A 22,907-nucleotide genomic window follows, 5' to 3' on the forward strand; every position below is an offset into this window, starting at 1 on the left:
GGTTAGGAATGTAGGCTCTGGGTTGGTCTCACTAACTTTATGCTGACCTTGGCCAAATCATTTAACTTCCATGTGCTTACCTAGTTTTCCCTCTCTTTAAAAAGGAGATAGTAACAGTACCTCCTTCACAGCGTTGTTATGAGGATTAAATGAGACGCTGTATGCAAAGTGCTCAGAACAGTGCCTGTCACAGAACAGTCACTGAGTAAACGGATGTTGGCAAATAGCAGCCATATTTAGGGACGTGCAAATGCTGAGTGCCACCCTCCATCCTCCTAAACTTGGGACAATCCCATAAGCTTAGTTCAGCCTGTTTTACCCCGGGGGCTCTTAATCTAAAGGGGGCTTATCACATCCTGGGACAGTGGTCCTCAACCTCCATGACACGTTAACACGATGCTGATGCCCAGGCCAGACTCCTAGTCCAGTCGCGTCAGAGTCTCTTGGAATGGGCCACAAGCATCCTATTTTCTGAAAGCTCCCAGATGAGTCCCTTTGCAGCTGAGGTTGAGAGCCACTGCTCTAGGATATTTGTTGGAAGTATTGTTTTTGCTATTTTTTAAACCAGATCACCGAGGAGTGTTTTAAACAGCTCTTTCAGAATGAGTTACCGGTTAGGTCAGTGCTTCTTGAACCTGAATGTGCACACAGATCACCCAGGGACCTTGTTGTGGATTCATATGCAGTGGCCTGCGGTGGGGCCTGAGAGTCTGTTTTTCTAACAAGCTCCCAGGTGATACTGATGGTACTTCTGGTCCATCGGCCAACCTTTGGGTAGCAAGGGGCTGGGTAACCTTGCTGAAGTGCTCTGAGCAAGTTGGAAGAAACACTGCTTTTGTCCTTATTGTTTATGTGGAAGAATGGACTTGAGTATCTGATTTTTTAGAGAGACTGTAAATACGTTTTCAGCCAAGTCGGTAAACATTTACCTCCTGAGCTGTCTTTAATTGTGATTGTCTGACCCTTGGTTTGTCCTTTCAGGGCTCTGAAGCAGCTAGTAAAGGAGACTTTCTCTTCAGCAGTGATCACCTGATTGAAATGGCCACCAAGCTTTACCGGACGACTCTCAGCCAAACCAAACAGAAGCTCAATATTGAAATTTCCGATGAGTATGTTCTTGAGTTGCTTGAATATACCTTTCACTTTCAGCTTTGTCGTTTTAGTTGAGCAGTCCGACCTCATTCATTTATCCAGACACTACTTAAGTAACCGAGTCTGTGTTTGTATTTGTTCTGTTTTATGGATTTGAGTGAAGGATGCTGACCAAGTCCCTGCCTTCATGTGCCTGACATCTAGGTGGAAGAGAATATGCACAAATAAGATAATAAACAGGTGATAGGACTCTGAGTAGTGGCAAGTGCTTGTGGAGGGAACAAAGCAGGATAGTGAGGTCGGAGAGGCCTCTTGGATGCAGCGACATTTGGGTCGAGACTGGAATCAAGTAAGACAGCCATTGATTGAGCCAGGCAGCCGTCTAGGGAGCTTCCAGGCAGGGAGGTGGCAGGTGCAGAGGCCCTAGGGCAGGCGTGAACACTGTGACAGAGTGAAATGCTAGGAAAACACCCTGGAGAGAGAGGCAAGCACCCGGCCATGTAGAGCTTGGTAGCTGAGGTCAGGAGGTGAGATTTTACTGAGGATGATGGAAAGCCGTTTTACGTTTTGAGCAAGGGTGTGGCATGATCTGATTTATGATTTTTCAAAGCTTGCTTTGGCTGCAGTGTGCAGAATAACTATGGGGAGGCAGGAGTGGAGGCAGAGAAAACAGGAGCTCCTCGGAGCTGTGTAGAGTGAGGATGCTGCAGCTCTGGCTGAGGTGTGAGTGGGAGGCACTGAGAAGTAGTCGGATTCTGAATGTGATTTGAAGGAAAACAAGAGGACTTATTAACAGATTGGGTGTTCGGTTTTGGGCCTGAGCCCAAGTGGTGGTGCCATTTACTGCAATAGATGACACTGGGGAGAGAGGGTCTGGGGGCGGCAGGGACGAGGCGAAATCAGGAGTTCTGTTTGGATGTGTGATATTTGAGATGACACTTTTTCGCATAGATGACTAGACTTAAGAGAATAAGCACTCCATGTTGATGAGCGTTCATTAGTGCCGAGACTGCTATAAATGGGAAATCTACTTTTTTTACTTAGCATCAGGTCTCCAATTATAGAGACTGATTATTTGCATGTAGAATGGAGCATCCCCCCCATTTATGAAATCTGTCAATATTAATGCATTTGAATGAATTTGAGTTACTCTCTTGATTGATACTTAATTAGTTACTTTTCGATGGATTGTTTACTATCTGCTTATATACTTCTTTGCATGTATAGTAAAAATTTGCATAACCAGATTACTCAGGAAATGTTTTATTTTCTAATTAAGATTTTGCCAGTCTATTCTATTTCAGTGCTTCCTAAAAGCTTTTCTAGAATAAATTCATACCCATGTCTATCCCTTTGTAAGCCAAACTAACTCTTGTTGATGTGTTAGGATTTACAGAACCTTGGGGTCAGGGTCTGTTCTCAGTGAACACTGAGAGTGGGGTTTCGATTGGGTGCGAGATGGCCCTTGTTGTAGACCCTAAATGGGGAGTTGCAGTTGGGACTAAATCACTCTTCTTCTTATTGAGTACTTTCTCATAAACAAAGAATATTAGAAAAAAAGATAATAGCTAATTGGGTTAAGTCAATTAAGGTTTTAACCTGTAAGGGCCTGTTAGAGCTTTAAACTCCCTTTAGATGAAATTTTTCATAACTTAGGGTGCTGGGCTTATGTCTTGGCGGGACTGGTAATTCCCAGTCTTCATGGGAATTGTGTATTCTATGTATTCCAATGCAGAATCCATGGATTCTGTGTATTCCAACACAGGAGCACCTTGGCACATGGATGAAGCAGCCTCGTAGTTGCCTGCTACATTAATAGGGCCGTCTTTACAGAGAAAATCACACCAACATCCAGGCTAGAAAGGAGTGCTACTTTTACACATTTCCCAAACTGGTATTCTGAGAACGCTGCCTCTGCAGGATGTTAATAATGGTGTGCTGTGAAGGATATTCTCCGGAGGAAATTTACATCTTCCTTTCCTCTGGCACTTCTTAGGGCCTCTGCAGTCTTGTTGCACATTACAACTCTCCTGAGGGGTCTGGGGGATAGCATGTGCTGTGTTTCTCAAACGTAATCAACCACAGAACCCTCCAGTGGCTCTAACGGTTTGTGTTCAAGGCCCACGATCACGGAACACTGATGGGGCTCGTTTGCTTCTGGGCAGCAGGGACCCTGCCTTGTCACAGAGGGCTGTGATGTCCTGGTTGCATAAGCTTTCAGTAAACATGCTTATCTGAGTGAAGATTTACAGCCTGGCCACGTGAAGAAAACAGACACTAGTAGCTTTGTAAACCACTCCCTAACACCTTTCCTTCCCCAATTCCTAATTCTTGGTTGGTCTCATAAAAATAAAATAGCTGATGGAAACTTGCCTAGCCCCCGTGGCCCCTTGTCCAGGCAGCACGGGAAGCGACATGACTGAGCAGGGTGCCCATGTAGCTTCTGTTTCATCACCTCTGGGAGCTCTTAGGCAGGGGTTACACACCTCCTTGAGAGCATTTTAAATTAAATGAAATTTTACAAAGTCATGGGTAGGGGCGCCCGTGATGTACTTTTCAGCCTAAGTGGCTTTAGTCTTTCATTGCTATGTAGACTAGTGTTGTCAACAGCATGCAGGTCAGTGACCAAAACCTTCCTCAGTGCATCCTCTTCAGAAGGAGAAGTAGTTATTCTAACAAACCCAGTCTCCATAATTATTATGGATAAACTGGATATCAGTTTACTGGGGGAGAGTCAAAGTCCTGTGTACTCCTCAGAGCGGTTTTAACCTGCACATAGAGAAGGAAGAATTGAATTCATGGAGAGACTCAACTGCTTTGTAATCCCCAGTCCTTAGACTCCCAAACTGTTCCATCTGTAAATAGATTGCATTATGGATAACCTTAAATAGGATGCGTGGCATTTGTAGAAATGAAGATCTGAATATATTAAAAACTAAAGTGAATATGTTCTGCTAAACCTTTTAAATATACATTGTATATGTGTACGTATGTATACACACGTACACATAATACATGCACACATCATTTAAGTTGCACTGTTGTTTTTCTGAATATTTTAAATCCAAACAACTAATCTATGTCCCTCTTGTTGTGGAGTTTTAACTGGTATTGATGCTGTGAAATAATGCATCGGACGTTGTTTGCTGGAGAATAATTCTCTGATTCTCTACGTGCTTACTGGGGGCCGTGCTTCAGTTTTCTCTTGTATGAAATAGAGATAGATAATAGTACTGACCTCATAGGTTTGTTTTAAAGTTGAGTTAATATATAGAACTTACTAAGAACAGTGTGGTGTATGGTAAATACTCAATAAATTTTAGCTATTATTGTTTCTAAAGTGAATTACAATCAGGAATTGTGACCATGGAGACAGCCAATGTTTGCTAAAGTTTTTGGGAAAGAACTCCCTATACGTTTACTATACTACAAGTAATCTTTGAAAATTAAAATGTAAAAATATTTGATTTTTTTAAGTATGTTATTTGCGTTAAATTTGAAAGATTTTTTTTCTTTGGGGCACGTAGATATAAGTATATGTGCTGGAGAGATATCTCAGATAGGTGAATTTGGAACTATAGCTTGTTTTTTTCAATCTTTCAAGTGGAAAAGAAGCAACCCATTTAAAAACTCAGAAGTCCTGTCATGTTCAACTAACGATGAATCAGAAACTTATGTGTCACGTTTCCCTCCAGTAGATGATGTTTGCAAAACGTGGGCTCTTTAGACTTTGGAACTGAGACTAATGTGTACAGAGCAGAGCTGTTTTGATCTTTGCTGTTGTCGTGGATGCCAGCAAACGCACGATCTGTCACATGGTTGTTAGGGTGACACACTTAATTATATGCCAATAACTCAGTTATAGGCCAGTATGAGAAACCTACTGGAAACATGGTACCATTTTACCGATTCTGATGGTGGAGAGAAAAGAGCACTGGCCTTGAGATGGGAAAGCCTGGGTTCTGGTCCAGCCATGCCACTCGCATGCCTCCCCAGTCATGTCATCCTTGAGGGCAGGGACCTCACTTTACCCACCCAGGTGTCCCTCACAGCACCCAACCCCGGGGGAAGCCAGTGGTATGTTTGCTGTAGGAAGGTATGACGAATAATCTTGTGGACAAGCACCTGACCATTGATGGTCTGTGAAAGGAAAGATTTGGACAAGAATGTGGTTTCCCACAGTGTACCACATGTACCACTGGTAGGAGAGCAGGTGGCTTTAGGTGTACACCGATAGATTTTTAAATTTTTATAGTTTTACATATATATATTTTTTAACAGGTGTTAAAAATATAAGTGGCAGATCAAACTTGTGATTTTATCGTTATAATTCCATGGGGCACAACTATTTTGAAATATATTTATTTAGACTAAAAATAACTTTTAGCATAGTGAGCGGATATGGCTAACATCGTGTGGAAAGTATGTGAGTAACCAGCGTTTGGAAACCGTAGTCTGGAGGGTCTCTAGACCCCTTCCTTTTCTGAAATTCTTTATTTCATTTTCTCAATTTGCTGATAGTTTAATGGGACCCCTCCCTCAGTCTAGATTTTTGCTATGCAAAAATGTAGAAAAACGGAAAAATAGCACATTGGTCTTTCCATTTGAAACGTGGAAATAATTCTTAGCCCTTCTTGCCGTATTTTGGGAGATGATGAGTTAAGGAACTCCACTTTACTTAGGGCTAAATGGTGACTGCTGGAAGTAAAATCTCACGGAGCACCTGGTGATTAATTCTGTGTACAGAAGTGCTAATGGGAGGGGAATACTTGTCAAGACCAATATCTATTAAAAAACAAAAGCTAGTGTTAGTGTAATTGTCAGCTGTTTTGTGTGTACTTTTAAAAAATGTGTCCTATTCTTTTCTCCTAGGTTCCTGGTGCAGTTCAGACAGGACAAAGTATGTGTGAAGTTTATTCAGGGCAACCAGAAAAATGGGAGTGTCCCAACGTGCAAACGAAAAAACAACCGGCTCCTTGAAGTTGCGGTTCCGTAGCTGGCACCTCCTGTCTGCTTTCACGGACTCGTGTCTTTGTTATAGTGCAATTTGGTTTTGTTTTGTTTGGGGTTCATTGTACGTTTGGGAATTGCTGAAGGCTAATACTGTTAGAGTCCCTTGGCAAAATAAAAATATTTGACTAATCAATTTTTATTATTGGAATAGTTTTAACCCCTTAGTACACATTCTGTCCTGGGGCAGGATTGTAGAAACTAACAGCGTCTGTGCCATGTCCTGTGTGTTCTTTGTTTAGTGATCGTGTTAGGTCTGTGTACCCTAAATCAACGTATTACTCCTAAATCATTAATACATCTAACTATAGGAAACGGTCTTAAAAGACAGTGCATTCATTCATCACATATTTATTGAATGCCTACTCTGTGCTAGGCACTGTGCTAGATGGTATGAAGATTTAATAGGAACTTTTTTTTGTTTTTAAGGCCGTTGCATCCTGGCTGGTTTGTGCTGGCTTTACTAGAGCAAAGAGAGTTTGAAAATGGGGAGACCAAAACAGTAGCTGCTGCTTACGGACAGCATTCTTAGGAATCCTGTAGTATGATCTTTAGCAATTTATACTTCAAGAAGGGCTGGTCCTAGGAAGTAGAAATATATGACTGAGTAAAATGCCTCTACATGTGGTTTCTATTTGAAAAGAGAAAACTGACATTTGAAGGGGACTTTTAATTTGGTCAGATCTCTTGTAATTGCTTTTAACAGTAGAAAACAGAGTCAGTCTTATTTTAGAAAGTGACGGAAACAGTCCAGTAAGATTCTATTTTCCTGTTTCTGGTAAACATCATATATGATCCTACATATGCTAATATCTGCAGAGTGTTGTTTTCACCCAAATTTGAGTAAATATTTGAAACAGCTAATACAGTGAAGGGCTGAAAGCCTTTCTGATAGTGGCAAGCGTTCTGTACGATGTGCAATAAACATCCAAGATCTTTTTAGAAAGTTTTATTTATACTATTCATTTTGTATGAGAGAGGTGATTGGTACAGGGTGCGTATTTTAGTCAAGGATCAAAATTGTTTGTGTTCATTTGCAGGACTTTTTTTTTTTCAAATTTACAGTAAGGATTCATTTTGGAAACTACATTTAAACTTTGGAACCAAATTGTTTCTTATTTGGGAGGATAATGTATATACATTGATATGTTAAATAATAAAACTGTTCTAATTTGGTGCCATTTCCTGGATCACAACTGTATTTTTGTATTTTAAGCTATTTTCTTATGTTGTGTGTCATTGTATCGTTGCACAGAAAGGCTTTCCAATCCGAACATTCTATGTTCTCTGTGTAATTGAATTTCACTTATCTTTTATAAACCGGAAACATTCACTGAAAGTATTTTCTGGGGCTTTTCTTTTAATTTTTGTACTTAAAAAAATTGGTCCCATAAAGACATTTTCAGAAGCCTTTGTGTTTATTGGAGTAGGTGGGGGACACAATTCCTTTCTTTTAGTCTTCTCTAGCGTGGATGTACAGCGGTAGATTGACAGTTCCTGAAATAGGTGAGTAGGAATTTGGAACTGAGAGGTGTTTTTTAAAAACTTTTTTAAAAAAAAATATGTAATACATTCACATTGTCCAACATACAAATAGGTAAAAAATGATATATACTAGAAGTACTCCATCTCATCAATCACCCCTCTGCTCAGTTCCCGTGCCCTGCCCAAAGTTAACCATTGTTTTCAGTTACTTTTGCATTACTTTATGCATATGCTTACAAGAGGAAATGAAAATATGGATTCTTACCTTCTTGCTGCTTTAGTAGATAAAAGCTAATATGTTGTAGACTTTGTTGTTTACCTTGCCTTTTTCACTCTTCGTTCTTTTAACAGTGGCATGGTCTTGCATTTATGGATGCACTTTACTGTATTTATCCTGTCCACTACTGATCATCATTGGATTGTTTCCTGAATGGAAGTTTAAGTCCAGGAAGGAGAGGGCCAATATTCCATGGATCTACTTCTTAAATTTTCCCAAGTACCTTATTTGCAGATTGTTTGTCTTGATAATTAGCAATAACAGCAGTTGGCAACAAGATATTTTCCAAAGTTTTATTTCCAAAACAGAAACTATTTAATCTCAAACTTCATGGTAGGTGTTCTTCAAAGATTTAAAAACATCTCTACAAAGTAGTTTTAAATAAGAATATTTTTGCATATACATCCATCACATATAGTCTTGTCACCAAAATCTTTGATAATTTCTGGTCATGAAATTCATTCTAGGTGGGTTGTGAGTTTACTTGCTGGAAAAGGTTTTCTGAACTTTAGCAAAGTTTTCTGAACCTGTTTATGTACCAGGGTGAAATTTGCCTCTTTAGAGTTCTCTAAAGCAAGCTAGCCAGTGGGGTAAACATCCTGAACAATACAAGTGGAAGTGAGTCTTAGTGCTTCAAATGTACATGGTAATGCCTCCTTGCTTTTCCATGGGGAGCAAGCTGAGAGCAATTATTTAGAGATTTTCAGCTCAGAAATAGAATATTAAACCCTGGTTTTCAGTCCTGAGGTTAGAGTTGACTGCCCTTCAGAGGCAGCTGTTGTCTTTTTGGAAGCCCCTCACTTTCATCCCTGGGGAGAGCAGTGATAACTTGACCACACAGGAAGTGAGGAGAGAGCCACCATGCTCCAGGTGACCCGCTATAGGGCAGTGTTTCCGTAATGTCGCCAAGTCAACCTGAGTCAAAACCACAAGGAAAGCTTGTTTTATAAAAACCCCGTGCAGATTCCTGGACCATACCCCTTCCCAACTGAATCAAAATCTTAGAATAGTGTGAAAATAGACACTTTGAAGAAAATCTCCAAGTGATCAGGCACCTTAAAATTTTGAGAACCACCAAGAAAACTACTGGAGCGTCTCTGTGGCTACACATAGCCATCTGTCTTAGCAAGTCCTCCAGGAGCTGATTCTGATGCACACCCGAGCGGATCGGAGCTGACTTGGTGCTCCTCTGTAGCTGCACATGGCATTGGTGCCTGGACCTGCCAGTGCTGCCCACCCGCCTCCACTGCCTGGCTAGACCTTGCTGATAAACTAACTGTGGCATTGCCCTATTGTAGCGAGTGAGCAACCAATACTTCTTTAGCTTTGAATTTCTGTCACTGTTGTGCAATGGGGAATTAAACTCTTGGTGGCACTCCAGAATTCCTGTGCATCCCGACGTGGCCACATGGCCCCAACTTGTTTCCAACCACCACTCAGTTGCCCGGCCCTTGAAGTGAGTGACTTGTAGGTCTAGACTAACAGACGTTGTGCTTGAAAAAAGTAACCAGGTAATGATAGTTGACAAGTTTGCTGTGTGGTTGATGCAGATACTCTTGACTTGGACTTCCATCTACCACAGGGCAGGAAAGGAACATGGGAAAGTTCCTCTCTAATAGACTGGTGACAGTTTTGTATTTCACACTCTTGGAATAGTAACTTAGACCCAGTACTCAGATGTAAGACTTCAGCTCAAGCTTAAACACCTTCGTTGATACTCCTGCGGTTACGGTGTGTGTCTGTAATGCCAAAGCACCAGGACCATGACTTCTCAGAATCCTGAGCACATCCTCAATATTGAAGATTTGGCTGAAATCTAAAAGAACAAGCAGTTTTATTATCATGCCATTTCAATTAATATGCTGAGTGAGAACTCTCAAGTTCTTGTAATTGAGTATAATTATGATAATTAGAGCTTGGTTTAAAATTCTTTTAGGCTAAATGTAACAGGCAGCAGCGTTTTTTTTTTTCTTATATGCTATTTTTCATGTAATAGGTAAGGTATTTAGGTTCTAAGATATTCAAATAACAAGCATTCTTTAAAATGGTGTGTGCTGTTGGGGAAGGATTTAGTAAATTCCTTAATGTGTCTATTATTTTAAGGTTTTTCCAGGATGCATTGTAGTAAGAGCCTTTGTTTTTAAGCTGGGCATTGTTCTTCCATTAATACCGCAGCATTCAAATTCACTCAAACAATTTGATGCAGAGGGGGTAGAAGGGAAGAGACTGAAGGACAGTAGTTTTGCTCTTTCCTCTTGTTGAGAAAAACAGCTGTGAGTTTCCATTGTCCACTTGAAGACTTCATGTTGAGGAGTTAACATATTACCATTGGAGGGGTTGTTTCTTCCAATCTCATTTTAACAGTTCCATTATGTGCTCTTTTCTCAGGTTTTTGTTAGCTAAACCCTAGGAAGCCATGGCCTTGACGAATTGGCACTTGCTTTCTGGTCTCATCAGCTTCTATTTTAATAGCCACTCTGTAGAAAATTAGTTGTTTTTGAGTTGGTTTCCTCCAAATCTTGGAATTGTTTGCCTCATTCTCTTTGGTTTGAAGATCATTTTCAAAATCTGGAGTTAATCACGGTGCAGCATAAGCCACGATCTTTTCCTCATTAACTTTTTTTTACTGGCATGGTGGCCAGATCCCCTCTGTTCAGTTCCATAAAATTCAACAAAAATCTGACTTTGTAACCAAGGAAAGTAGTCTCAGCTTCTCTGTTTAAGGAGGAACCTGGGAACCGAATTTAGTTCCGTATTCGCCCAAAGACCTGGCTGTACTGAGAGAAGGAAACACATTAACCAGCTACCTTGTCATTTCCCTTTTTTAAAAATTATTTTTCCAGTTTTACTGATACATAATTGGCATACGACATAATACTAGTTTTAGGTGTAAACATAATGATTTGATATATGCATGTATTGCAAAATGATTACAGTTAGTTTAGTTAACATCCGTCACCTCACATACAGTTTGTTTTCTTGTGATGAGGACTTTTAAGATCAGTTCTCTTAGATCATTTCACTTATTTTACATTCACCCCAACTGTCCTATTTTCTTTCTTTTCTGTTCTTTCTTCTTCTTTCCCCTTCCTGCCTGCCTGCCTGCCTTCCTTCCTTTTCCTTTGTCTCACCAATTAATGGATCTGGCATATTCTCTGTTTTTAATGACATACACGTCAAAAATGTACCTATCAAAGAATTTTTACAAAGTGAACACATCCTGTACCTAGCACCTGAAGAAAGAAGCACCCCAAAGATAGCACCCAGAAGCTCCCTTCTCCATTCTAGTCATAATCCCCAGCAAAAGTAACCTTTCTCTTGTTTTCTAATTTTGTGCATTTTTTTTTTTTACTTTGTATATTTGGAATCATACAGTATATGCTCTTCCTCCTGGCCTCCTCCATTCAACATTACAATTGTGAAATTCATTGATATGGTCGCATGCAGCTCAAGTTTCTCCTCCCAGCTGTATAATCCATCATGTGGGTAGACTACAACATTGTAATCCATTTTACTGTTGATGGGCGTTTGGCTATTATGCATAGTGCTGCTGCACACATTTTTGTATATGTTCTTTGGTGAAGATCTGTACACATTTCTGCTGGATGTCTACCTAGGAATGGAGCTGCTGGGTTACGGGGTGAGCATATGTCCAGCTTTAGTAGATTCCACAAAACTGACTTCCAAAGCACCTGTGCCAGTCTACACCCCCACCAGCAGTGTATGGAATCGCAGTTGCTCGATACCTTAGCCACACCTCGTATCGTCAGTCTTTTTAATTTTGGTCTTTCTGATGGATTTTAGCTTTAATTTGCATTTTCCTGATAATTAATGAGCTTGACCACTTTTTCAATATTGGCAATTTGCATATCATCTTTTGTGAAATGCCCATTCAAGTATCTTGCCATTTCTTCTGTTGAGGTTGTGTTTTTCTTTTTGATTTGCAGTTATATTTTGGATATGAGACCTTTATCAGCTATGTGTGTGGCATGTGTCTTCTCATAGACTGTGGCCACCTTTTTACTCTCTTAACCAGTGTGCTTGATGAACAGACATTCCATTTTAGTGTAATCCAGTTTACCAGTTCTTTCCTTTACGTTTAGTACTTTTTGTTTAAGAAATACTTGTTTGTCCAAGTTTATGAAGATATTTGCCTGCTGATTCCTTTTAGAAGTTTTTTTGTTTTGCCTTTCACATTTGGCTCTTTAGTCTACTGGAATTTATTATTATATTTTTTTGAATGGTGTGAGGTGGGGAGTCAAGATTCACTTTTTTCCATATGGATGTCCAGTGGACCCGGTCCCATTTACTTAAAAGACCATCCTTGCCCCACACTTCTAACAACATTATCTTTGTGTCAGTACTAAACCGTGTTAATTATTATCACTTTGTAACATGTTGGCATAGTCATGTCGAAGTGAAATTCAGAACTCTTAGAGGTGCTACACTCTTGAGATAAAAGAAAAAGCATTAGAATTAACAAGTACCCATTTTCGGGTATTTGGAGTAGTGATAGTTCATCAGAATTCTAAACATATGAACATAAAATCAGCCCTTTCCTTTAGCCACAGGGATTTGGGCATGTGAATTCCTAATGGGATCATATGGGGAAAATATTAAATGTTTCCTTGAAGTAAATTAACAACTTCTAATTTTATGTGATATTTTGATTTTCCATTGTCTCAGTGGTTTCCATCCATATTACTAATCATCCTAATTTAAAATTTTCCGTAAAGTCTTCGTAAAATTATCGTACAAGTGCCTGTGAATATCTTCCCTGTCTTTAAGTAGGACTGCCTGTTTCTCTCTCATTTGGTTCTTTAGTGGTGGATACTGAGACACTTCTGATGGATTTTCTAAGTCTTTAACAATCTTTTACAATATTTTCACAATCTTTTACGACTGGTTATCTTGTGCAGTGATAATCGTTTATAGATGAAGCCAGATGGTGCTACAAGTGGAGTGTGCATCTTTGGCCTCTAGTACTGCCACACTTTTTTTAATTGAAAAAAAAAAAGATTTTTCTAAATCATTTCCTAGGGCTCACCCAATCCATTCTCTTGTGTGCAGTTCTGAGCTAAATTCAGAATTGCCTTCTCTAAAATGATCACTGCAAACTCAGCTTCCCGAAGTCGAGATTTTAATTGACAGAGAGGAACTACCAAAAAGACATTTAGTGGCATTTTTTCAGTAGCATTAAAGACACATACATCTTTTTTTTTTCATGAGGGACAGATTATAGGCAAAGGAAAACATGTTTAACATTCATTTTATATGCAACAATAATAATTGCCTGGAAAAGCACAAATGAGAAATAAGTTTGTGTCGGTCTGAGTTCATGCAGGGAAGGGAGAGCGATACAGTTGTTGAGGCAGTGCATAGCAGAAAATAAAAATTCTCCTGCCTCCATTTAGAAACCTGAAAGTAGTCCTTCAGCTACAAATTCACCTTCTTTGTTTAGTCAGTAATATATATGGTGATACTGCCATTCTCTTGTCTCTTAAATCCTAACGCTAAAAGGGGAGGTTGTCATACTCAAGCAGAGAAATCATCAAGACTCATTCTCCTTGTTATAGCCCCTAAAAGTGACCTGAACATGAATTTCCTAGAGGTTGAAAACAGCTTTCGGAATAGAAGCTCAAAGGAGATGGGTCTATATCCGATGAGACTCAGCACTATTTTATTCAAATGAAACTACCTAATCCTTTCTGATGGGGGAAAATTAGTAAGTTTCTATTCCAGTGACCAACACAGCATTTTTGAGAATCAAGTTCAGAAAGGGCTTTAAAAGTTTATGCTGTCAAACATGCCATTTACACAGGAGGGGGAGACGTAATGCTGTCTTGAGCATTATTTTGTAGAAATTAACCATGAACAAAAATGAAAAAGAAGGTGTTCATGGGTGTTTTGGTGTTTGTTTTTGTTGGAAAACACCTTCACTTTACTGTAGCTTTGAATATAAATAGGGAAAAAGTCCTTGTGTCTGGGTATTGTTATGGACAGACTTGGCAGGAATTAAGGTAGAGATCCAGGAAATGGCAATAGTTGGAATGTAGTCTGCTCATCTTGGAGGCTGTTTGATAACAGCTGTCTTTACTTCCTCACACAGTTGGGCTTTGATCTGAAAAAGAAATGGGATCTGGTAACACTAAATGAAAATCACTTGAGAGCCGTCACTGAAACATAAAAATGGAAGGAAATCTACCCACCAATTTGTTCTTTCCACCAAGAAAAAAAAAACCCACAGATGAAGATGCCATGTGTGGCATCTTGAACTGCCACCAAACCACACCAGACACACAAAGGTTGTTTGAAAGAATAATGTCACAAATGTAGTTTAACACCATTCATATCCCTATTCATATGCCTGTGTGTTTCTGATGGGCACGTGTGACTGATTAGGAAAATTGGTCCAAGTCTGCTCTACTCATCCTGGATTGCTCAGGAGTCATTGTTAGGCACATGGTTGTCACTTACCTCCCAGACAAACCCATCTTTGAATACTTCATCTTTGGGGCACCCACTTCAGGATTTCATTCTATTTTCTGCTGAGACATGGTACACTCTAGTAACAGGATCTGCTTTATGTTGAGTCTAGAGATTTACATTCTTCCAGTTTTGCCATCAAGTCCAATTTTGATGTGATCAAGTCACTTACTTTTCAATAACTGCATTACCATTTGTTCTTTTCATGGAACTAATAAAATGCTTTTAAACCAAAATCAGATCCCTGAATGGGCCATTTTGCTCTATCTTAGATTCCACCTAATGAGCCTTACCAAATGTATATCATTAGACAAAAATGCCAGTCACTGGCCTGGCAGAAACTCTACACTGCCATTCAAATGAAAGTACATTGAGAGTGTCTCAAAGTTTGCGATCTTGATTTAGAATGTGTATGCTGAAGATTAGAAGTGTTATTGAAGGAAAAACACTTTCAACTCTTACCTAAAAAGAAGAGAATTTTTCCTTTACACAATGGAAAATATCAGTGAAACAATATTAAGAGGTTATCTCCATCACCTAGTTGGGTGGTTCCCAACGTTTTCTAGTATGAAGACCTCTTCTTAATTTATTCATGGACACTTGCATGATGGTGGTCATGCTTTCAGCATCTTTGGATTGGGCAAATACATAATTTTTATAAGTTCATGACAAGTAAATTTGCATTTTCTTAATTGTAGTGTGTCTCAACACATTTGCAAAAGGGAATTACAAATGTTTGTAGTCATTAATACAGTCAACAGACAGGACTTGGTTCATGTGGCCTCATGGACCCCTTGCAGAAACTCCGAAGTTTGGGAATTGCCAATATGTGTCGTCCAATCCCTTCACTTTACAGACAAGGAAAATCAGGGTCCAGAGAGATTCAATGATGGGTCCAAGGCTTTATGGTCTCTGGCAGACCCAGGTTACAATCTATGTTCTGATTTTTACACTCCCCACCACGGGCTCCCATAGGACGATTAGGAAAAGCCCAAAATCCTGAATTTTTGTTTATGAAATTACGGTGGTGGATACTGATGGAAGATGCCACAATACAAAATATATGCAGGAAAGATGGGACCCCAATGTAGAAGCCAAAACTGGCAGCACCTAGCACATGGTAATTGTTCAATAAATAGAGCAGATGGCAACACAACTTCTTTTCCATAATTAACCCTCTGCTCTCCCTGAGCATTCCAGTTCCCTTAAACATGAAGCTTCCTTTGCCCCTGTTATACAATTGAATGTTCCAGTCTGCTTCTCCCAACGATGTTTATTTACAATAATTGAATTCCCACCTCCGTCCACTGTCCCCACCACCCATAACTTTGTATTATAACTTTACAGGACTTACCTTCCATACCTGGGCGCCATCCCTCTGGCAGGAAATGGGCACAAACAGATGGCTTGTTCTCATTTCCCAGGCAAGTGCTCCAGAAAGAAACTTTCTCTCTTGTGATCCTAAGGAAAGGAACATTGATGTGAACAATTAAATGTTTTCCCCTGGTCTTCATTCTTTCTTTCTGGTATTATAGGAGCTATCTCTAAGCCAATTAAGACAGTGTATATTCCAAAACCAAATTACATCTTTAATATCATGAGTATAAACTACCCTGCAGCATGAACATCCATTTCAGAAATATATTTACATCTTCCTCGAATCCGTGAAATTGTTACTTGAGCCACGGGAACTCCTCGTTGTGGAAGAGCCAATAGGGCTGTCCAAGGAAGGGCACTTGTGTCAGGCAGAGTCGGACTTTCATTCAGATGGTCTTTCCTGGATTCAGTGCTCTTTCAGCCCAGTCAAAGCTGTGCTCTGCTGATTTCCCCCAAAGGGAAGAGGAGAGAACAGATACCCTCAGCTGCCTGAAAAGACATAGGGCATTTAGATATTTCGTCTCCGAGAGAAAATTATTTCAAGTTTATTTGACAGTGACTATGTATAAAGTAATAGTATTGAAGTCTGTTTAAGGTGTAGCACTTCATTTTTTTATTATAGAACAATTGCGGCTACTTGCAACACGCCATTTATTTACTAGGAAGGACCAGGGAAGCAGATTGAGTTTCATGAGGCTGCGGTAAGCCAACGCCTGCTACCTCTGATAAACACAGCACTGATGGGTGTTTGTACAGACTTAGACTGCTTAGACTCAGGGGCCCTCACATCTTTTATCTTTTAGGAAGAGCATTTTAGAGCAGATTGGAAGTTCCTTCCAGAGTTGGTCGGCTTCATTAGATCTTAATCCTAGTTGATAAGCACACATACACACAGCCCAGGGCTTCCTGAGCACACACTGACTCGGGTTTGTTTTTTAGGGACAAACCTTCAGGAACGCTCACTTTGCCCCGCTATCCCCATCGCTTGTCTCCACCTCTCTAATCCCTGCGCCTCTCAACTGGCTCGGGACTGGTGTGAAGAGGAGCCCAAATTATTGGCATGGGCGTTTGACTCTGAAGCAATACTGCCATATCTGAGGAGGATTGTTCACAATTTTCTCATAAGAAAATTAGTAACTCAAAATTAAATTTTGATAAACTGAAGATTAAAATGGCACACAGTAAATGTGTTACAGATGAAAATTTGGAGAATTACTGTATGGAAACTGCAGCTACCACTTCGGTTTTCTTCGGAAGCAGCTCCAGAGAGGTCTGCTCTCTTTAACATGACAAAAACATCAAGTCCTCATTTAGAAAGCAGAGGTTTGATACCTCCCATCTCTCCGCCTGCATATGGCACTTACCCTGGCCCCAGGTGCCCTGCACTGCAGGTAGTCAGTAGCACTCTGAAAATGCAGCCCCAGAAGCACACAAGGTGCTCTTCAATGCGACAACCGGGCGTTCTTCTCCACTTCCGGAGGAGCTGACATGTTTAAAGCCACTTCCGGGTAGAGAAAAATGAAAAACAAAAACAATCTATCGGAAAGAAATTTAAAAAGTAAGATGATGAGAAATGAAATTTATAAAAACATCAAGCTTTCCAGAACATGCCTAAGGAAGACATGTTTGTATTATCCCATTAGGGATAGATTTTGTCGTTGATGAGTATATTCCATACAGCACATTTTTTTAAAAGTAGTAAGCCATTCTTTCTCTGTTGCCTCCCTCTTATATTCCAGACCCGCTAATAAAATAATTCTGTTACAGAAGTACATTAGAATAGTGTGATCAGGTATGTTTTCTATGAACAAAAATGGCTACAAGTTTGAAAATGTTTTTTCAATACTGCAGTGTGGAGGAAGAGAACAGTTGTGCCTTTAGCCACATCTTACACATGTCCTTCAGCACTTGGTGTGACTGACAGCTAAGAGAGTAGAGGCAGACCGGCAAACTTGTGCCTGTGCTCCAAATGACTCTTGAGCCTACACAGCTGGTGCTTTGGACCATAGAGTGACATAATTGCATCTGCAGAGTTTAATTTATGCTTCATTTAAGATTTGTAGGGAACAGGTTACTACTGTTCCCCTTTAAAACCTTGGGGCTCAGATGCTAAAGAAGCTATCTAGACTCTTACTCCTCCTATTCTGGCACTTATTCAACATGGGAAGCCTTATTTGTATTTAAATTTTAGATATGGGGGCTTTCTTGGCTGTACTGTTCGTATGATTTCCATGTGCTTGTGACTGACAGATGGCTATTTAAAACAATCAAATGTATGTTATTCTTTGAAACCATATGATTCAGTCTCTCTTGTGGCTAAATTGTTTTCCCAAATAAAAGTGTCTAGAAATCTCAGTTCTGAAGATGGTGTGTGTGTGCATTGAAGATGGTGTGTATATTTGAAAACAGAAGAAAAATCTCGCTATGTGCTCGCTTCTTTGAACCTTGACTGCATCTTACGAACAGGCAGATCTCCTCATCTGTGATGCATCTAATCAGGAAGTACGGGAGATATTTTTATAACTATTTTGCAACACAGGGCTGCATCTTTCTGACTCCCTTGAAAACAACATGTCCTGTCCCTCAAAGGGACATAACACTAGGGTTAAAATTTTTAAAAAGCAAAAGAACAAAATAGAATTCCATGATGCTAGCTTGGACTGTATCCACCAGAATCAATCAAGCAAGGTCCCAGATGCCAGGCCTCTAGAGGTCACTATTAATTCCTTCCCTGCTACTGGAAAAATGTAGTTTCCTTTCATGCCTCCAGGAAGATGCTCCATTGTGCTCTGCAGGGTGGACTAGTGTGTAAGCCCGTGTGGCTCTAGGCCATTCTGACAGACCGATGGAGAACAAGGGTGAAAGAGATGGCAGAACTGATGGTGACATCCTGGAGCCAGGGACGCAGCCAAGCTGTCTGAACAGAACAGCAGCAGGCAAGGAAGGCACAGTTTCCAGGGATGAGAAAGCAGGTTTGGGCTGGTGAAGATAGTGGGAGGAAACGCTGCTGTGATGGCAGAGGCCGTCTCTAGTCAATAAATAGTGTCATTTATATCCTTAATTTTCTCCTTCCAGTTAGTCTTCTAGAACTCACTTATACAAATAATTTGATTAATCAAGAGTTATTTGTCTAAACCATAAAATTAACTTTTCAGCAAGACTCAACACGGGAACTTTCAAGGGACGAAACATCCTGTGGATTGGCATGAAGCTGCATTTTGCCTGCCTCATCTCGTCACATTCCACTCACATTGACCACTCTGGACAACATCACTTTGCGCCCGGGGAGAACACCTCCTCCCCACACTTCCGTCCTTTCACCCCTTCCCCTCCTAGGGGTGCTGTGCATGACTGTGCTTGGCTCTTCATCTCCGTCTGTGCGTCCTCTCGGCTTGGTTCACCGCATCTCTGGAAAGTTTATTCTCTTCTGCCTGCATACACTCTTATAATCTCCTGCCTTCCTGCCCCTCAGCCTCTCAGTTTTCTCAGGAGAATTACATTTCTCCTTCATCTTTATGGCATTTTTAAGCCAAAAATGTGTGCTAATCATAGCAGAGTAACTCTTTCCTTTGGAGCACTTAGCTAATTTTAAATGTTTACATTCTTTAGTGAGATTCTTTTGTGAGTTTCTCTCTCTCCTATAAGAGACTTTGGTTTTTCTCACTTTTTAAAAAATATTCCCATCTTTTTTGTGTGCGATGAGGAAGATTGGCCCTGAGCTAACATATTGCCAACCGTCCTCTTTTTGCCTGAGGAAGACTGCCACTGAGCTAACATCAGTGCCAATCCTCCTCCGTTTTGTATATGGGACACCACCATATGAGTGGTGTGCAGGTCCACGCCCAGGATCCATACCCTTGAACCCCAGGCTGCCAAAGCGGAGTGTGTGAACTCAACCACCAAGCCATCGGGCCGGCCCCCAGCTTCTTTACAGTGGCAAGCACATGGTAGACACTCAATAAATATTTGCAGAATTATCAAATGAATGAATGAATGAATGCAATATTTATTGAGCACCTGCTGTATGTCAGATACTGTCCTAGGTGCTGGGGATATATTGACAAATAAAATTGACTAGTCCCTGGGCTCCTAGAGCTTACATTCTAATTGATAAATGCATCGAATTATCCTCATTTAAATAAAATAAAAAGCAACTGAAAGTAGACATCATAAAAAACTAGTATGATCAAGCTCTAACATCCTTGAAAATAAATATAAGATTCTATCTCCTTGTCTTTTTCTGGTTAAAATTTCTTAAGTGCCTGCTTTCAAGTGGAAATACTTCTTATTTTACCTCATTATTTTTCTCTCTTAATGACTAATATTACACAGCATTATTTTCAAATATGTGTCCTTGCAAACATGAGGTGTTTCAGCCACATTATAATATGAATAGGCTTTGGATATGAGTGTAGGAACCCAACTATCTTTCAGAACAATTTTTATCAGGAAAGATATTCATGTGTTTAATAATGAGCTTAACTCTTGAAATACAGCCTATCTGTGTGGCTAGAGGGGATTTCACCATGGGTAAAACCCAATGAAATGTTGAAGGAAGCATTTCAGAGTGTTAATAACCTGGCTCTCTAAAGAAATAGATGTAAATATTTTATCTACTCATTTCCCCAACATCATCATTATTAAGAAGAAGAACTTGATCATGGCCTGCAATGTAGGTGTGGGTGCTGTGTCTCCTTCCCACTTTATGGGCTATCCAACACTCAAACTTCTCTTCCAAAGTTAAAAACCAAACAAACAAATCAGCTGTCACCTATGTTGATGTGGAAGACCGTTCACCAACCAGAAAAGGTGGCAAACCTTTTCAATAAGTCACATGAATTCTCTTTAGGTGTTAAAATTAAAAGGTGTATTTTGAGAACTTCCTGCCAATGAAAAATACTATGTTGACTTTGCAGAATTTCTTTTATTTTCCTGCATTATTGCTTCTCTTTCATTCATTTATTCATTCATCCATCAAATACTCACAGAGGGGAATATTATGAAGACTATGTAACAACATAAAAAGTATATCACACTCACTGCTAAAGTCTGGAAATAAAAATTGTGCCCTATGTACTAAATATATACATGTGCTACATGTTGCAGTGTCATTGCAGTTGAAAAACTGAATTTAAAAGTTATGGTAGCAGTGACTTTAAATCGAGCCTAACTCAAATTGAAACTTTCACTATCATCTCTGTCATTTATTTCATACAATTATGTGTAGCAAAAAGCAACAAGCATATTAATATTTAAGATGAAAGAATGGCATACATTCCTTCAAATATATTTACTTTTACAGTAAATTTTTTATTCACATCAATTCCACTTAAATATTTTCAAATTCTTTGATAATGACCCTGTTAAAAACAAAATCTGTTCAATACTGAGGCAAATGCTTTCTTATGAGTCTTCTCGTCATTGCCAAGAACACCTGCGTCTATTTTCTCACATGAATCATGATGCAGTGAGAGGTGTGGTGTATCTACTATCGAATGTGGGTGAGCCCACGTATCAGGCAAGCATTTACTTGAAAAGTCATGCTATTCGGAAGACCCAGCTCTTGTATGAACTAGAATCTTCCACATGTGCCCTTTATTTAAAGAAAAATTGGTATGGAGACCTGTACTTGGAAAACATAATTTAAGGATAGTTTCATTTCATTAAAGATTTCTTCTCTTTAGGAAAGAACTTGCCAGGGGGCTTATTGAGTAGCCAACAACATCAGTGGACTTTTAACATTGAGTTTCTCACTTTTCAGAAAGACTGTTACTGCTTAAAGGGGAAGTGAGACTCCTGGGCTCCCTGTGCATAACTCTCCCGTCCCACTAGATCACCATCTTTTGAAATCTTTCATTGCTTTAGCACCCCTGACTGAATGAGCACATTTTCTTTTCCATTTTTCCAATTGTGAGCTTTTTCTTCTTTACGTGAAGGTGTAATCAACACAGCAGCCATGTACCTCTTGAGAATTCACACCTCCTGCTTGAAGCATTCTGCTCAAGGCAGGTATTATAATCTCTTCAGCTAGGAGGTGATGCCTGAATTTTTCTAGACCAAAACTATCATCTCAACCCCTTAGAGAAAATGCCACATGAATCATTGAGTTGGTGACATCCCTGGAATGCAGCACATGCCTCCACCAGAAAGGCCTGCAGTCTTAAGTGAGGGGAAAATCAAGCCTGGGACTCAGACCTGCTGAAGGCTGGCCCCCTGAAGAGGGTTTTCACCCTACCTCATTTCCAGTGTGGGAAGTAGGACAAAGGATTTAGGAGCGTAAGAATCAAAGTCAGACCAGCGCCCTCCTGATGTGGACAGGGCCTCAGGCAGGCCAGATGTTCCAAGTCACATGTGGAGAAGTGTTTGTGGTTGGATTCTGTTTGAAACTGATTGTTGATACTCTCATGAGACAGCCTGTGACAAATTGTATAATAAAAACGTTAAAAATAGCATATTTATCCCCTGGAAAAGCTAAGTTCCCACAATTCAGTGAGCTGGGAAAATTGCTGAACTTTTTGAACACAAAGTGCTGATTCTCTGTTCTTATAACCCTTTCATTACGCATAGGATTTTTCATTATAATTTTTGTTTTTCTGAATTCCAAACAATGCTCCAGCTAGCCCTTTAAAAAAATAAAACAAATAATATTTTTGAATAAAATTTTAAAATGCAAATAAAATGTACATCCAATATTGTTAAATTAGTTATAAAAACGAGAGTAAATGTTTCTGAAAGTTCTTTCTATGTATATATCAGCCCCACCAAATAGAAATAGAATGTGAACCACAAACGCAATTCACACAAGTAATTTTAAATTTTCCAGTAACCACATTAAAAAAGTTAAAAGAATCAATAGAAATTAATTTTAATAATACATTTTATTTGACCCCATACATCCAAAATCTTACTATTTCAACATGAAATAAATGTAAAAAATTATTGAGATATTTTACTTTTTTTCCTTGAATTAAAGATTCAAGATTCTATGTGTATTTTATACTTACAGCACATCTCCATTCAAACCACCCATAGTTCAAATGCTCAATTTCCACATGTAGCTAGTGGTGCCTTATTAGACAACACAGGTCTATACCATACAAAAAATTTGAACAAAATTGGGGGAAAAATCCTCTGCTTAAAAGTACAGAGATATTTATCAGTGTTTCTTAGACCTTTGATA

General features: G+C 39.6%; 1 protein-coding gene and 1 long non-coding RNA gene across 23 annotated transcripts in view; one reads left to right on the forward strand and one right to left on the reverse strand.

The window, feature by feature from the left end:
* The window catches only part of MYO1B (myosin IB), a 180,822-nt gene extending 173,381 nt beyond the window's left edge, over nt 1–7,441 (forward strand). For all 22 annotated transcript variants that reach the window (XM_070581690.1, XM_070581691.1, XM_070581671.1 and 19 more), the window contains 2 exons: nt 982–1,109; nt 5,965–7,441. In XM_070581690.1, the coding sequence (XP_070437791.1) occupies nt 982–1,109; nt 5,965–6,088 (252 nt within the window). In that variant the 3' untranslated portion in view covers nt 6,089–7,441. The remainder of the gene's footprint in view (nt 1–981; nt 1,110–5,964) is intronic.
* A 5,546-nt stretch (nt 7,442–12,987) lies between these two features.
* On the reverse strand, nt 12,988–17,227 carry LOC139076835 (uncharacterized). The gene is made up of 4 exons (XR_011528828.1): nt 17,092–17,227; nt 16,000–16,216; nt 15,705–15,811; nt 12,988–13,985 (listed from the first exon to the last, which is right to left on the reverse strand). It is a non-coding gene; the product is annotated as an uncharacterized lncRNA (long non-coding RNA).
* Between the last annotated feature and the right edge of the window lie 5,680 nt (nt 17,228–22,907).

This window comes from Equus przewalskii, chromosome 17, assembly GCF_037783145.1.
Source record: "Equus przewalskii isolate Varuska chromosome 17, EquPr2, whole genome shotgun sequence".
Taxonomy (NCBI): domain Eukaryota; kingdom Metazoa; phylum Chordata; class Mammalia; order Perissodactyla; family Equidae; genus Equus; species Equus przewalskii.